At 39.5% G+C, this 14,732-nt stretch overlaps 1 protein-coding gene across 1 annotated transcript in view; it reads left to right on the top strand.

The window, feature by feature from the left end:
• VTI1A (vesicle transport through interaction with t-SNAREs 1A) overlaps positions 1 to 14,732 on the top strand; it is a 446,001-nt gene that overhangs the window by 113,323 nt on the left and 317,946 nt on the right. The window contains exon 5 of the mRNA XM_006879932.1: positions 404 to 488. Coding sequence (XP_006879994.1) covers positions 404 to 488 — 85 coding nt within the window. The remainder of the gene's footprint in view (positions 1 to 403; positions 489 to 14,732) is intronic.

The raw sequence follows: 14,732 nt of genomic DNA, 5'->3' as shown, positions 1-14,732 counted from the left end.
GTTTTGAAATGAGTGCATTTCATAAAACATAAATACAAATAGGATCATCAAGCCACACAAGTATCTCATCGAGCCACCTCTGCTGAGACTGAAAAGAGCCCGTGGGCTGTGGTCAGGGCTGTGGGCTTCCGATAGAGCCGTGTTTGGGAGTAAAATTCTCTGTGACCACACACAACATGAATCCGCCTTTCAAAACAGAAAGGTGAATGGTCCGGACACAATTGATTGGAAATATACTCGCTGTCATGGTTGCACAATGGAAGAAGATCTGCTAAAATTTCTCTATAATGGACTGTGCCTCTCCCTCTTTAAATGTTAGTGCATAAGAAAGCATTATTTGGGGGGAAAGGAGGGAAACACATTGTAGATGGCCGTCTGATTTTCCCCCCTTTTTCTTTTTCAGAGGGCACATCTGCTCGATAACACCGAGAGGCTGGAAAGGTCATCTCGGAGACTAGAGGCTGGATACCAAATAGCAGTGGAAACCGGTAAGAATTCTGAGAGTGAGCAAATTGTCTTCCGTATGCACAGCAGTCTTCACAACACATGACATTTCAGGGAAACTTCAAAGGAGTGGGAGAGACAGCAGCCCGAGATGTGGTTTACATATTGGGGAGACAATTGGGAGCTTATTTGCGCTTATCTTTTTTCAAGTTAAAAGGCATGACATCTACTGAAAACAGTTCCTGAGGTTTAAAAGTATACATCTGAAAAGAGACGGAATACTTTGTCTAAATTCTACATTTGTCTTAATATGCAGTTACATGTTGTCAGTTTACCCACCCGCAATGATTGTGAGCTCACCGTGCTGGCTCCAGTTGTTTGCGCCTTGACTGTTTAGTCACATATGGAAAAATTAACATTTTAATCAGGCTGAAATGATGAGCACCAGGGACAAAGAAGTCAGTATTCCTAGTATATCTTGCTTATTTGTCCCAATGTTGGAAACAATTCCTGGTGATTCTGGGTTTTATTGTTCTTACTACATTTTGACCTTAAATCATGAGCAGTGCCTATAATCAAAGACGGAATTAAAAAAAAAAAGAATCTTAAGCTGGAAGGCTCATGTTCATAATTTATTAGCACTGATCAATATTATCTAAACTTTTGAATTAACAGTAGGTGTTCATTTCAGAAATCACAGAAGTCCTAATGTGGCTTCCAAGACTAGTCTTCCTAAATAGACACATTTTTCCTTAGAAATGCTTTGTGTAATGATTATTATACTCTTGAATAGTTAGTCAGTACCCATTAATGCCCCAAATAGTCATGCAATTTGTGTTTAGCTGTTGTCTTTGTTTTGTTTTGCAAAGTATAGATCATATGTATGATTTCTTATGTGTTTTGGATAGTCATTGGAAACTATGCAATATATGTTGCTCAGTATGTAAAATATAAAACTATACAGTTAACAATATTTCCATTAATTTTCACAATTAAATATCATGAAAGTCATTATCTTGGGAGAGCAGGTATAATGAAAGTATTAATAAAACATATTAATAATTTTTACATATATTCTAATAAATTCTGTTGTTCATGACCAGTGTATTTTCTTTCCCTGAGTTCACAGCCTCTCTTCATATATTGTCATACTTGGAATGAACTGTAGAGAAGTGAATATAAAGAAGCATTGTCATATAGTGGTGAAAAAACCAAAGTGTTATAGCCCACACTCCTTTTCTTGTTTTAAAAACATTCATGTTCTAGCCAGTTCTTCTTTAAGAGATTGTGAATAGATTGACTTCTTGCCCTCATTGGAACAAGAACCAGCTCTTTCACATTCCATGTGTTCTTTCCATTCTCGGACCCAATCTTAGTGGTCATTGCTCTTGTGAAGAATGTTTATAAAGGTACAACCCCTGAGCGCAAGGTCACAGGACCCAAGTTCAGGTTTTGACTCTTGAACAGATGACATAGCTTCTTTGATTCTCAGTTCCTGATCCAATAAAATGAAAATAATATTGCCTGTCTCATAATAGCCTTAATTTGTAAAAGAAGTGTAAACATTTCATACACCTACAAAACATGATACCTGTACAAGTATTGAGGTTTAGTCATTTGATGCTATACAGGCATTTATCTCATGGAAATGTTGTTTTGCCCTTGAAATGGAATTTTGTGTATGTTAAAGGAACAGAAAGCAATGAATGTGTCACTTTGACAATTCTTTGGGAATGTGATCCTTTGGTGGTGGCTTTGGGAATTCTTGTAGGGCTGCACCTATTGAACTTGGGTTACAAGGGTATCTTCCTTGATGGAACATCCCATTGACAGAACATCTCTTTCCACTAAGACTTGGTTGGTTGGGGCGTTCTTGCTGTTACTGTAACCAAGAGGCTTAATTGGCAGAATGGATTGGATAGCAATGCCTTTTCCTCTTTCGCTGCACCATTCATATAATTCCCTTCTGAAGTGAAGGAAATCATCAAGGGAGATCCCAGGTTCTGAAAGACAATGTTTTGACCACCTTGGTGAGATTAGATGTAATTTGCTAGTTATTTCTATTTGTGCTTAAATTTAATATGAACATCAAATGAGCAGCATACCCAACATGAAACATGTTAATTTAAAAAAGCCCATAAATTTTGTTTTGTTTTGTTTTTATATTTTGGTAGAATTCAGGGATTGATTAAAGTTTTCTAAAACTAAAAGTTTCTTTGTTATTTAAGACTCCACAGCTTTTTTGCCATCTAGTAAACTGTATGTGTGTGTGTGTGTGTGTTTTCGTATGCAGATATTTGGTTAGCAACACAGTTCTCTATAATGGAAGAATGGATATAGATAGATACACATAAACACACATCAGAGCAGTTCTGGTGACCTAGTTCATAAGGAGTTGTATAGCTGGCCCAAAGGTCACTCTGGTGGTTTGAATCTGCCAGTGGCCCTGCGTCAGAAAGAAGGGTAGCTCCTCTCATGTGCTTTACAGCCTCAGAATCCTGTTGGGAGAGTCAGCTATCAGTCAGTTCTACCTCAACAGCACAAAACTTGAGTGAGTTTTTTTTCTAGGTGTGTGTGTGTGTGTGTGTGTGTGTGTGTGTGTGTGTGTGTGTTTGAAGAGGGATCTGGGATTTTTTGTTTGTTTGCTTTGTTTTTTTTATTTAACCTCTCTATAGTATCTAAAACTATTGCCTACTGTGCTGATTTGACAAAAGAGTTAAAAACTCAACATCTGCTCCGGTTTTTCTAGGTTTTAATCAGTTGTGCTGCTGAGGAATCATATAACCTTTCTCTCTGCGGATCAGGGAGGCCAAGTGTTTTATTTATTTGGGTTATTTTGTTTTCAGATTGGAAATTTAACAATATAATTTATCTCATAAGATTATAAAGTTATTAGGAAACTGAAGGAATCATATACAAGTATTTTAAAAGGCTGTGGAATTAATCATTTTCATATGTTACCATCAGCAAAAGTATTTAAAAATGATTAGTAAACAACTTTTTAACTGTAAGCCTTTCTGTTCATTCACGTGATAACTTTATTGAATATCCCCTAAGAAAAAGCTTTATTAACTTGTGTGTGTGTGTTTGTGTAATGTTACAGAGCAGATTGGTATCACATCCAACCATCTGCAGTTTGTTTTATGATGTTGACTGAGAACCTCCCATGTTCTCACACTCTTCCCACACCCTCTTTGCAGTTCTTGTTTCCATTCATCCTTCTTCCTCTCCTTTCCTACGTCTGATCTTTATCCTTGGCTAATGTTACCCTTTGGATCTTGTAGAGTTGATTGTTCTCATGTCTGAGTAACTCCGTGGCATTATTGAGTGCCTTCTCGTAATATCGTCATGTGCCACAGGGTGGATGACAGCCCCTCTGTCTCACTGCTATTGAATCAGATCCCATGCATAGCCGAGTCTCCTTGGGTTTTCTCAGGCTGTCAGTTGCCCGAGAGGAGATGCCCCTCCTTCTTCCTCAGAGCTGCTGGTGGGTTTGAACTGCCAAAGCACAGCCTTTGGGTTAGCAGCATATCTCCCTACAGACTACACCACTCAGGAACATCCTGATGCACAACAGAGTGAATCCTATCTGGCCTTGCGACGTCCTCACAGTTTCCACTTCTTTAAACCTATTAGTGCAGATACTATGTCAGTCTATCCTATGGTTCTATGTTAATGCAGTGGTTTTATTTAATAAAGACAGAGCAGAGGAAAGAGCCTATGAAATGACTATTTTCCAATCTCAGACTAGCACATCAGGAAGACAATTAGGCTCTTTAACAGCATTTCCTTGGGAGCAGTCATCAAAGACCAAACACTGTGCTATTTGCATGAGCCACTGGCTTGAGCTAGGATGGCATGTCTTAGAAGTGTTTATCCTGGAATCTGCAAATAAAAGGTGACTCTTTCCTTTTTTTCAGTTGCTACTGATAGATATGGCTTTTGGCTGCTAATAGGTATGGCTCTTGGCTGTACTAGCACCTACTTCATCTGAGGTCAGACTCTTAATGCTTTAAAACTCTGGGCTATCTGCCCTGTCTCCTGGATTTTCTCTAAAAGAAATATCCCAGAGTTGCAATAAGAACAAAACCAATGGAAGCAGTAGGGTTAATTTCAGTATGTAAAGAGGTAGTTTAATGTGACTGCAAACTGTACAACATGGTTTTATACATCTTCTAGCCATATTCTCATCTGTCCTTCTCCTCACGCCATCCTTCATCTAGTGCCCGGCACTTCCCCACCATGGGCTAGTGCCTGAATGTGTAGAGAAATAATACAGTACATTTTGACCACTTAATATGGACCAGATGCTGCTCTCTGTACTCCACATCCACTACCCTTTTTAGTTCTCGTCTCAGCCCACGACAATAATTATTCATTTCTCATTGACAATAAAACAAAGTACAGAGGATCTAACTGGTTTGTTCACACCCACAAATTTAGGAACTGGTGTAGCCACACCATGAGACATCATGTTCTTAGTCTGTAGACCCCTCCAAGATAGGAATGGGTTCCCTGCACCTACATCATGTTCTCACACGAAATAATTTCAATTCCACACGACATAGTAAAAACTACTGAAGTTGATGCCTTTTGAATTGTGAGGTTGGTGAAGAGTTTTGAATATTCCACGTACTGCTAATAGGACAAATCCATCCTGGAGGAGTGCAACCATGGCACTCTTTCGAGGCCGAGACGGTGAGACTTCATCTTACATACTTTGGGCATGGCGGAGGGACCAGTCCTGGGAAAAAGACCATCTGCTCGAGGAGGTAGAATATAGTCATTTGATTCAAGATTGCAAATCCTGGGAGGCATTCACTCCTTAGAATAACCATCCATATGAGGTCAAAAGAACAGTTTTGCCCATGGATAAAGCCAGAAGACGTGAAAGGAGTCGTATGGAAGGATTCGTGAAAAGGAGAATTATAAGGGGGAAGTGGGGAAACGAGACTACATTGTGGGTGTTGTAGTGAATGTCAGAAAACAAACCAATCTGCTTTCTAAATTTCACTCAAATAATAATTTTAAAAAGAAGAAAACACTCAATTCCTGTGATATTTTCATTTATAATTTATAGAAAGTAAAATAATATTCATTATGAACAATGCGTGGATAAGTTATTTTTGAAGTTGTGGATTAGCTGGGAACTGAGCTAAGCTCTTCTACAGGACAGATCAGAACATCCTTCTGACCCCACTTACTGATAAATCACTTATAAGAGCCTTAGAAAAATCAACACAAAAAGTCTTAACTATGTGCTTCTTGCCCTGAGAGCTAGACGAGCTGGTAGAAGAACAAATTTTGATTCGTAGTAGTAGTGAGAAAGTAGTATAAGATGATATGAAAAAAGAAAGTGAATACAGATACATTCCGATTTAAGGGCATATTTGAGTTACAATGAACCACACTTATAACCTTCTTTTATATGTATTTTGTAATTAGTAGTATGTCCTACATACAGTGTTTCAACCTATCCTTTGCTTGTATTAACATTCTCGTGCCAACCTCTAGAGATAAGGTTGGATTTATAAAGATATTGATACTAAAAGGCAATGACAGTGAAAGCTAAAAGAACACAAAGGGAACCCTGTCCTAAGTCAGGGACTCCTTACCTTTTCCTTATTCCGGAAGCTTTCCTTGAGTAGCAAGTGCGACAGGAGTGCGGAGCTAGACAGATGGGGAAGACATTGCAGTCCTGGGTTGTCTGATAGAAAAGCTTTATAATCATAATCACTGGTTCAGATCATTAACTTCAGTACTACTGGATAAGTACAGGTTGAAATTTTAAAAAGCCATGTTCAAATTATTGCAAAAATGGTAAATTAAGGTTTGATGTGTTTCTACAACATGGAAACCGAATTGGCTACACAATTGGATTAATATTAGCTACGGATTTTATCTAATCATATATATTTTAGAGAAAAGAATTATATGAAAGCATTAAACCTTTAGACATAATTTTTTTTACCCCCTAGAAAAGTTCCTCTCTTCATTATTTTGGATGGTGGGATATGTCGGTATGTTTTCCGAATCTCAAGGAGATCTCTTGAAAAAACTTCTTTTTTTTTTCTCCCTGATGCTGAGAAGAATTGCTTGGCTAAGCCCAATGAGTGTTTTTAAGTCTGCCAAGTTACAAAATAATCCAATTTAGTGCAGTTTATCACTTGCTTTATAATTACAACTCAGTTAAAGCCTTACATCAAAAAGCTGTGGTCCTGTAATGAAAAGAACAGAGGATGTTGTCATTGAGTAAAGTTCTTAGAGAATATTTTCAAGTTGCTCTTAAAACTGCTTTGTGAGGTTCTATGAGATATTAGCGAGCTCCATAGTGGTAAGAAAAGATGTGCTTTAAACCCTATTTGGAGAACCTTCTCCTTAGGTGGTCCAAGTGAATGCAGAGGGTTCATTTTTAATCCATTAAAAAGTATTATACTCCTTTTAAAAAAGTATCTTACCCCATAATGCCTACCACCTTTCCAGTTGGTTTGTAAGATACACATGAAGCCATTCTTATGCTGTTGCAGCTCTGTGAATTGAGGAAAAGAATGACGACCAAAGCAGATCTCTAAAATGCCAATTTACTTTCAAATATTCCAGTGAAGGGCATTTAAGCTTATGACCTTGTTGCACTATATACTTATATAACTTTCCTTGGGATTTTTTTTTTTATAAATCAGGTTTATGTATCCCTTTGAGTCTGACTTCCTGTGCCCAGAAGTTTTCTTTTCAGCAGTGTTTATGTATTTAACAGAATTTTCTGAGGTGGGTGCTACAGAATTTTCACAGCATGGGTTTCCATTGGACTAAGACTTTGTGTACGACTTATATCAAGTGGAAACTTGATGGGGATAAGCTTTTAAAATGGCTTTTTTTGTGTGTGCTCTACATTTGAAGCTTTCGTCTGTATTTCCTGTTGGGCTACAGTGTTTTCCAACGTTGCCACAAGAGAACAAAGTTAACATTAAAAAATAATTTTTTATTGAAGAATATTTTTTTCCAAGTAAAGTCATTATCAAAGGGGTGTCGTGGTGGTTCATCATTCATTTATGGCTCTGTGCTGCCCTTTTGCATCTTGAGATATAAACTTGAAGTTATAGTTAAATAAATACCTATTTAGAGAGAGGAAGAAACTGCTGTATTGCCAGACAAGGAAAAAATCTTTTTGAAGACTGTCCATTTGGGAAGAGAAAGAAAGTACCGTGTTGTGTGATCCTGTCATAACCTTTTATTATCCTCAGTGGTGCAGTGGATTGCTTTTATATGACCTTGTTAGCCATCTTACAACTCTTACCAAAACGTTGGTGGAAGTACACAAAGAGGGTGCTTCTGGCCCCCCAGGGGGATTGGGCAATTTGCTAATAGTACAAATTAAGTACATGATACTCCTGTGAGGTGAGACCATGCAAATGAGATGTATGAAACCCGAACTATGGGATTGGCCAGTTTTGCCATGGCACTAGGCTTCAAGTGAGTCACCTCAGAGTCAGAAACAGGGAATCTCACCACCATCAAGAAGAAACGTGAGTGAAATATGACCTCTGGACCTGAGGTTCCTGTGCTGAGACCCTCTTAGATCCAGAAGACAAGAGAGTCCTGTAACACCAGAGATGGTAAAAGAAGGCGAGAAACGGTGGCAGAGAACTGGTGACAGCAGACCTGAGAGACGGTGCAGTTAGCTTCATGGCAGTTACAGTGTATGCTGACCCACCATGTGAGGGAGCTCAGTGCCTTCAAGGAGGACAAGTGCTGGCGGAGTGGAGCACCCCCTGCACTTACTAGTGGAGACAAGGAGCTTACACTGTAGAGCCAGAACTGAACCAAGGCAGGTTTTTAGAGGCTGTTAATCACAGGGGAGGAGATTGGCCATCCTTCTCCCACCCAGCCTCAAACCACATTCCTTCGAGATTGTAGTGCAGATTCTTGCCACTAGGCCTCCAGAACTCCCTTGAGTTGTGAATATGACCCATGAATTCTGTATTGCCATTGCAACAAGTTATCCAACTCAGCAGGAAGTATAAAGAATGCGCCGGGAAAGATGATGAATTCTGTATTGCCACTGCAACAAGTTATCCAACTCAGGTGGAAATATGAAGAATGCCCTGGGAAAGATGGCTGTTGTCAGATTTGGGTTTTTTTATAAAAAACTAGATTAAGGGTGTGGGCCTGATTTCCACATCGTAAGAATCACCGTTGGGCTCTTTCCACCCTAGGAAGTTAGAGGAGTTAGAGGCACACCTCCCTTTGCCCTCCCCACCACTCCAGTTTTACACCCTCCATTGCTATGCTCATTTCAATCAATTGCTGATCTGCAGGAAAAGGTTTATTTTTATGTCCATATGGAAAAAAACCTTTTTAAAAGGAGCAATTAAAAAAAAAAGTCTGTTCTCAAACTTATTTGTGTTAAATGCACTTAAATAGAATACATTAAAACCTTAACATTTGTTCAGCAAACATTTATCTGGTCTAAAAAAAGGAGAGTTGGGATTCAGAATATATGCTGGGAGCTCTGGTGGTGTCCGAGAACGTTGGGAGCTCTGGTGGTGTCCGAGAACGTTGGGAGCTCTGGTGGTGTCCGAGAACGTTGGCTCTGGCTATTTGACTCCACCAGTGGCTGAGCAGGAGAAAGATAGACGGGTCTCCTCCCATGCGTGTACCCTGAATGAATTTCAACTCAATGAGGTGGTCTGCGGATCTCTGGTAAGCTGTGGTTAAAGCATTCAAATGCTAGCCAGAAGGTTGGCTGTTCAGACGCACCAGCTGACCTACCAGAGAAAAATGAAGCTTCCGTAGAGATTGGCAGCCTTGGGACCCCTCTGGGTGAGCAGTTCAGCTCCATCCTGCAAGTCTACCACAAGTCAGCTCTGGCCCCATGGCAGTGGGCATGGACTGGTCTTCATTAAAGTTGGTCTCTGCTTTAACTCAGAAAGGAGCCCACTGCCATGGAGTCAGAGCTGACTCATACTGACCCTCCATTGGGTTCCTGAGGCTGCACTGACGGGCGGAGATGGCCCGTCTTTCTCCCTCAGAGCCACTGGTGCACTCCAGATGCTGGAGGCTGAGTCATGGCCTTTGGCTTGTTTGTGCACCTTCCCAGGGACAGTGCCACCAGGACTCCCAGAGAGCAAGGGGAAGTGTTGTTAGATTCTATCAAGTTGAGTGCCATTTATCGTGACGCTGTGAACAATAGATCTGAATCCTGGCCTATCCTGTACCATCCTCATCATCTCAGGCACACTTGAGCCCATTGCTGAAGACACTGTGTCAGTCCTTCTCATTGTGAGTCTTCCTCTCTTTCTCTGACCCTCCACCTTTCCAAGCCTGATGCCCCTTTCCAAGGAATAGCCTTTCTGTCCAAAGTATAAGAGATGAAGCTTTGCCATCTTTGCCTTAAGGAAGCACGCTGGATACACTTTTTCCAAGACTTACTTGTTTGTTCTTTTTTGCGGTCCTTGGGGTAGTCTAATGACTTCTCCAACATCAACCACTCAAAGGCGTCAATCCTTCTATCACCCTTATTCACTTTCCAGCTCTCCAGTGCATATAAAGTGATTGAAAAGACCATGAACTGAATCTGGTACACCTTAGTCTTCAAACTGACATCATTGCTCTTCACTTTTTTAAAGAAGTCCCTGATTGCAGACTTGCCATATGCAGTATGTTTTTTAGTTGCTTGATTACTTGACGGTTCAGTAAGATTAAATCATTGGCAATTTCAGTCCTTTCTCCATCTATCATGATGTTGATTATGGGCCCTGTGGTGGGGATCTTGGTTTTCTTTATATTGGGATGTAATCCATATTGAAGACTAGTCCTTGGTTTTTTGCACCAAGCCCTCCTCACTTTGAGCAGGGAAGGCTGTGTCATCTGCATAATTCAAGTTGTTGATGAGTCTTCCTCTGGTCCTGATTCCTCTGGTCACATTCTTCATAGAATCCAAGTTCATTATTTGCTCAGCATACAGATTGAGCAGGTACAGAGAAAGTCCAGCCTTCTTGATTTTAAACCATGCTGTGTTCCCTGTCTCTGTTCAGCCAACAGCTTTTTGGTCTAGATATAGTTTTCCTTTGCGCGTAATTAAGTGTTCTAGGATTTCCACTCTTCTTAAAGTTAGGATAGCTTGTTACGATTCACACAGTCACATACATGCCTTTGCATAATCAGTAAAGCACACATGGAAATTCTTCTGGTATTCTTTGCTTTCACTCAGGCTCCATCTGACGTCAGCAGTGCTGTCCCTGGTGTCATGGCCTCTTCAAAACCTTGCTTGAACTTTTAGCAGGTCTCTGTCAATGTCCTGTCTTAGCTGTTTTGTGCTGATCTTCAGTAATATTTTACTTGCATGTGATGCTAATGATGTTGTTTGATAATTTCCACATTCTGTTGGATCACCTTTCTTGGGAATGGGAACAAATATGGATCTCTTCCATTCAACCAGCCAGCCAGGAAGCTATCCTCCAAATTTCCTGGCACAGCCTGGTGAGCATATCCAGCGCGCTATAACATCTGTTAATTGAAACTTGTCAGTTGGTATCGCCTTGATTCCTGGGGTCTTATATTTTTACCAATGCCTTCAAAGCAGCTTGAACTTCTTCCTTTGTTATGATTGGCTCTTGTACCTCAAATTGTTATTAGCACATCCTGTGCTTGGAAGTAGGATGAGGAGATATTCAGTCAGCATTAGTGGTGAACTAGTTTTTATGTTAATTTATTAACAAAAACCCTATTAATATCTTACTAGAAAAGAAAATACATGCCTCCCACAAATCAAGTGCATTGCTGGGAGTTGCTTCCAATTTACAGTTACTCCATAGGAGCGGGTCGACCCACCTCATAGGTTTCCAAGTTTGTTTTTTTTTTAATATTTTTTAAAATTATTTTTGTGTGCGTGTACTGTCAAATCAGATCTGACTGGTACAGGAGATTGCCCCTCCTTCCCCGGCAGAGCATCTGGTGGATTCGAACCGTGCACCTCTGGGATTGTAGTTGCAGCTTCTTGCTACTAGGCCACCAGAGCTCCCCTGGTTTCCAATTTTTTATTTCCATCCTCACAGGAACAGACTGGCACTTCTCTCTTTCCTGGAGCTGCTGGTGGGTTTGAGCCCGCAGCCTTTCCATTAGCCGCCAAGCCTTTAAACTGTGTGCCACCAAAGCATTTGAAATAGAAAATTCCTTTAAGCTGGAATATATTGATAAAATACTTATTAGAATTAAGTAGTTATAAATTCTTATAATAAATATAATTAATATTTGTAAAATAAGATTTTTTTTGCATTTTTTTAAAGACTAGTTTATTTACAGAATTCGAATACATTGTTTTCCAGAACAGATTCTTCCAATTTCCCTCACCTCCCCACCCATCAAATTGTACAACCCTGTGATTAATCCCCCCTCCTCCTGCACAGCCTCCTCCCTCTGCTTCCTCTCCCCCACCCCACATCCTTACACTCATTCTACAATAATGGTTTTAAACAATATTGGTCCTTGTGGGACTAAGTTAGTTCACTCAGCATAATGCTCTCCAATCTCTCCCAAGTTAGGTAATAATTTATAAATCCACTGCTCCTATGTGCTGCATAGTATTCCATTGTGTGAATGTACCAAAATGTTTCAGTCTATTCATTTGTGGTTGGACATCTGGACTGTTTACATGCTCTTGCAATGGTGAATAATGCTGCTATGAACATTGGTGTACAAATCTCCATTTGTGCCTCGGTTCTCAATTCTCAACTAATGGAATAGCTGGTTCATATGAAATTTCTATGTTCAGCTTTTTGAGGAAGCACCAAACTGCCTTCCAGAATGGTTGTACCTTTTATGGTCCCACCAACAATGTATAAGAGTTCCTATCTTGCCACTTCCTGTACAACATTTATTACCTGCTGCCCTGTTAAACTTTGCCACTGTTACTGGAGTGAAATCATACCTCATTGTGGTTTTGATTTTTTTTTCTTTTCACTTTTTAAAAAATAATTATTTTCTATTGGTTCTTACAAAGTTCACATACATTGTGTTTCATACTGTATCCTTCATTCGCATTGTATTTCATATAATTATCCCCATTCATTATGTTTTATAAAATTAATCACCATTAAACTATGCCCTGTCTTTTCAGATCCCTGCTGGATCTTTCCCATTTTCTTTATCCACCCCTCCCTCCATCCATCAAATTGTGCGACCCTGTGACACTCCCCCCATCCCCGTCTGTCCTCACCCCTCTGTTCGCCCCTCCCTCCTTGGATCCTCATACACATTTTACTAGTTATCTTTCAATAAACAGAAGATTTTTAAATGAAGTCAGTCTTTTTCTTATGGCATAAATGAGGAGCAAGCAAGGAAAAGTGGGTAAATAATGAACAAAGTCAGACTTTGGAGTTAATAATATATGGCTTACATAAACTCCTGTAGTATGTCTTGAGCTTATATATAACATTCTTCTCAGTTATTATGTGTATTTGTGATGAAATTCCTTTAAAAATGTTTCTCTATAAATTTTTATTACTTCAGAATAGTCTCTCCAATCTTATCTATTCATTTTAATAACTGGATTTAGAATTTTAAAAATTAGTATATAATGGGACTATTTAATGCTTGACATTATAAACCTTTGTCATTTTTAGCATTTTATTTGGCAAAAAAGAATAACAGTTGATAATATTAGTAATAGCATGGTATAATATTCTGTGTTAAAATCTTCAAACTGTTCTGAAATTTGTTACCTCATTGCATTAATCAGTAAATTAACTTACCTGCAGTAATAAGATTGGGTAGACTGATTCCTCTGACTGTGTCCTCAGGTTAGATAAGAAGTTTTATTTGGTTTCATGGAGGAAACCAGCCTTTTTGTTTTTTCCTTCTGGGTCAGCAAATTTATGTGTTCTATATAATGCCTGATGTTCTGTCAGTCATTAACTAAAAACTCTAATCCAGTCTTGTCACGTCAAAACAAGTTATAGCTGAACTTCCAGTGAGTTTTCAGAGACATCATAGGAGTTTGCTCCTAGTTTTCCTGACTTGAATTTGAACCACTGGCCTTTCAATTGACAGCACAGCTTCTTACCCAGTAGGCCACTAGAGCTCCCTGTTGATATTTTTGGCCTCTTATTTAAACAAACAACCTGTCATGAGAACACTGCACAAATGCAAAAGATATGCACAATTTTTTCACTGGTATCAGTTTGTTACCAACCACACTTCCACAATTTTTTATGTAGGTGAGTTAAAGAGATTGACTGGAGTGACTTTGTTAATATAAAGAAAGAGACTTTTTATTTTCCCCTTAAACACCATGACTCTAAAAGGTAGCCATGAAGATGGACCAGATACCTTATTGCCTCACTGATAGCGCCTGCCAGCTGTGACCTTTCTTGCTACAATGAATCCCTCATTTTTATTGCTACATGCAAGGTACAGTGTTTCATTTTTCTTCCTACTTGGACTTCCTGTAGAATGCACACCCCATATAGTTCTTTAAATTCATACTGTTGTGAGAACAAGTAAGGCTTTCTGTTCTCTCCTTTGTTAACTGTAAACCTTGTGGAGCAACAGTTCTTTCGTGCCCTCTGTAAATTGCTGGACTCCGCTCAAATTAAACACTGTGAGATTACCAGCAGGTTACAAAGGTGGAGTGTATCTTTCTCTTGGGCAATTTTTGTGTAACATCTTCTTGATCTGGAAAATGCTAACAAATTCAAACGAACTCATTGTCTCACACCCACCCCTGTAAATCGGCTCGATGTCTAACACAAAAAGTCGGGTGAACACAGGTACAATATTGCTCTTCTTTGAGGATTAAAAAAAGGGGGGAGAAGAAGAAAAGAGAAAGTTACGCATATAAAATGTGTAGGAGTTATTTTTTTTTAATCCAAGCACAAAGCAGATCACCTGACTTTTACTTGTGAAGCAAAATAGAATGCACTTGGCACTTTGTAACCAGTTGCAGTCAGTTCAATTTCTGGGCCTTCCACTTAGTTGCTGTAGGTTGTGGGGCAAGTACCTTGACTTTTCTGAGTCTTAGCTTCTTCACCTATGAAACTTCTTCCTGGGTCTTACATGTGGAAGGTGGTTGTAGAGTTAACTGAAATTCTTATTGTTGTTATGTGCTGTTGAGTCACCTGTGACCCTAAGTACAGCAGCTCTGAACCCTGCCCTGTCCTGAACCAGTCTCACTAATTGCAACACACCAACCCCCACTGCTCTAGTTACCATATCAATCCATCTCATCCAGACTCTTCCTATCCTGTGCTATCTCTTCACTCTTCCTAGCATGATGTCCTTCTCCAAGGACC

This window comes from Elephantulus edwardii, unplaced genomic scaffold (genome assembly GCF_000299155.1).
Source record: "Elephantulus edwardii isolate Elephantulus edwardi_28Jun2011 unplaced genomic scaffold, EleEdw1.0 scaffold00006, whole genome shotgun sequence".
Lineage (NCBI taxonomy): Eukaryota > Metazoa > Chordata > Mammalia > Macroscelidea > Macroscelididae > Elephantulus > Elephantulus edwardii.
The sequence above is the reverse complement of the archived record's forward strand: the minus strand, read 5'-3'. Positions and strand labels throughout refer to the sequence as shown.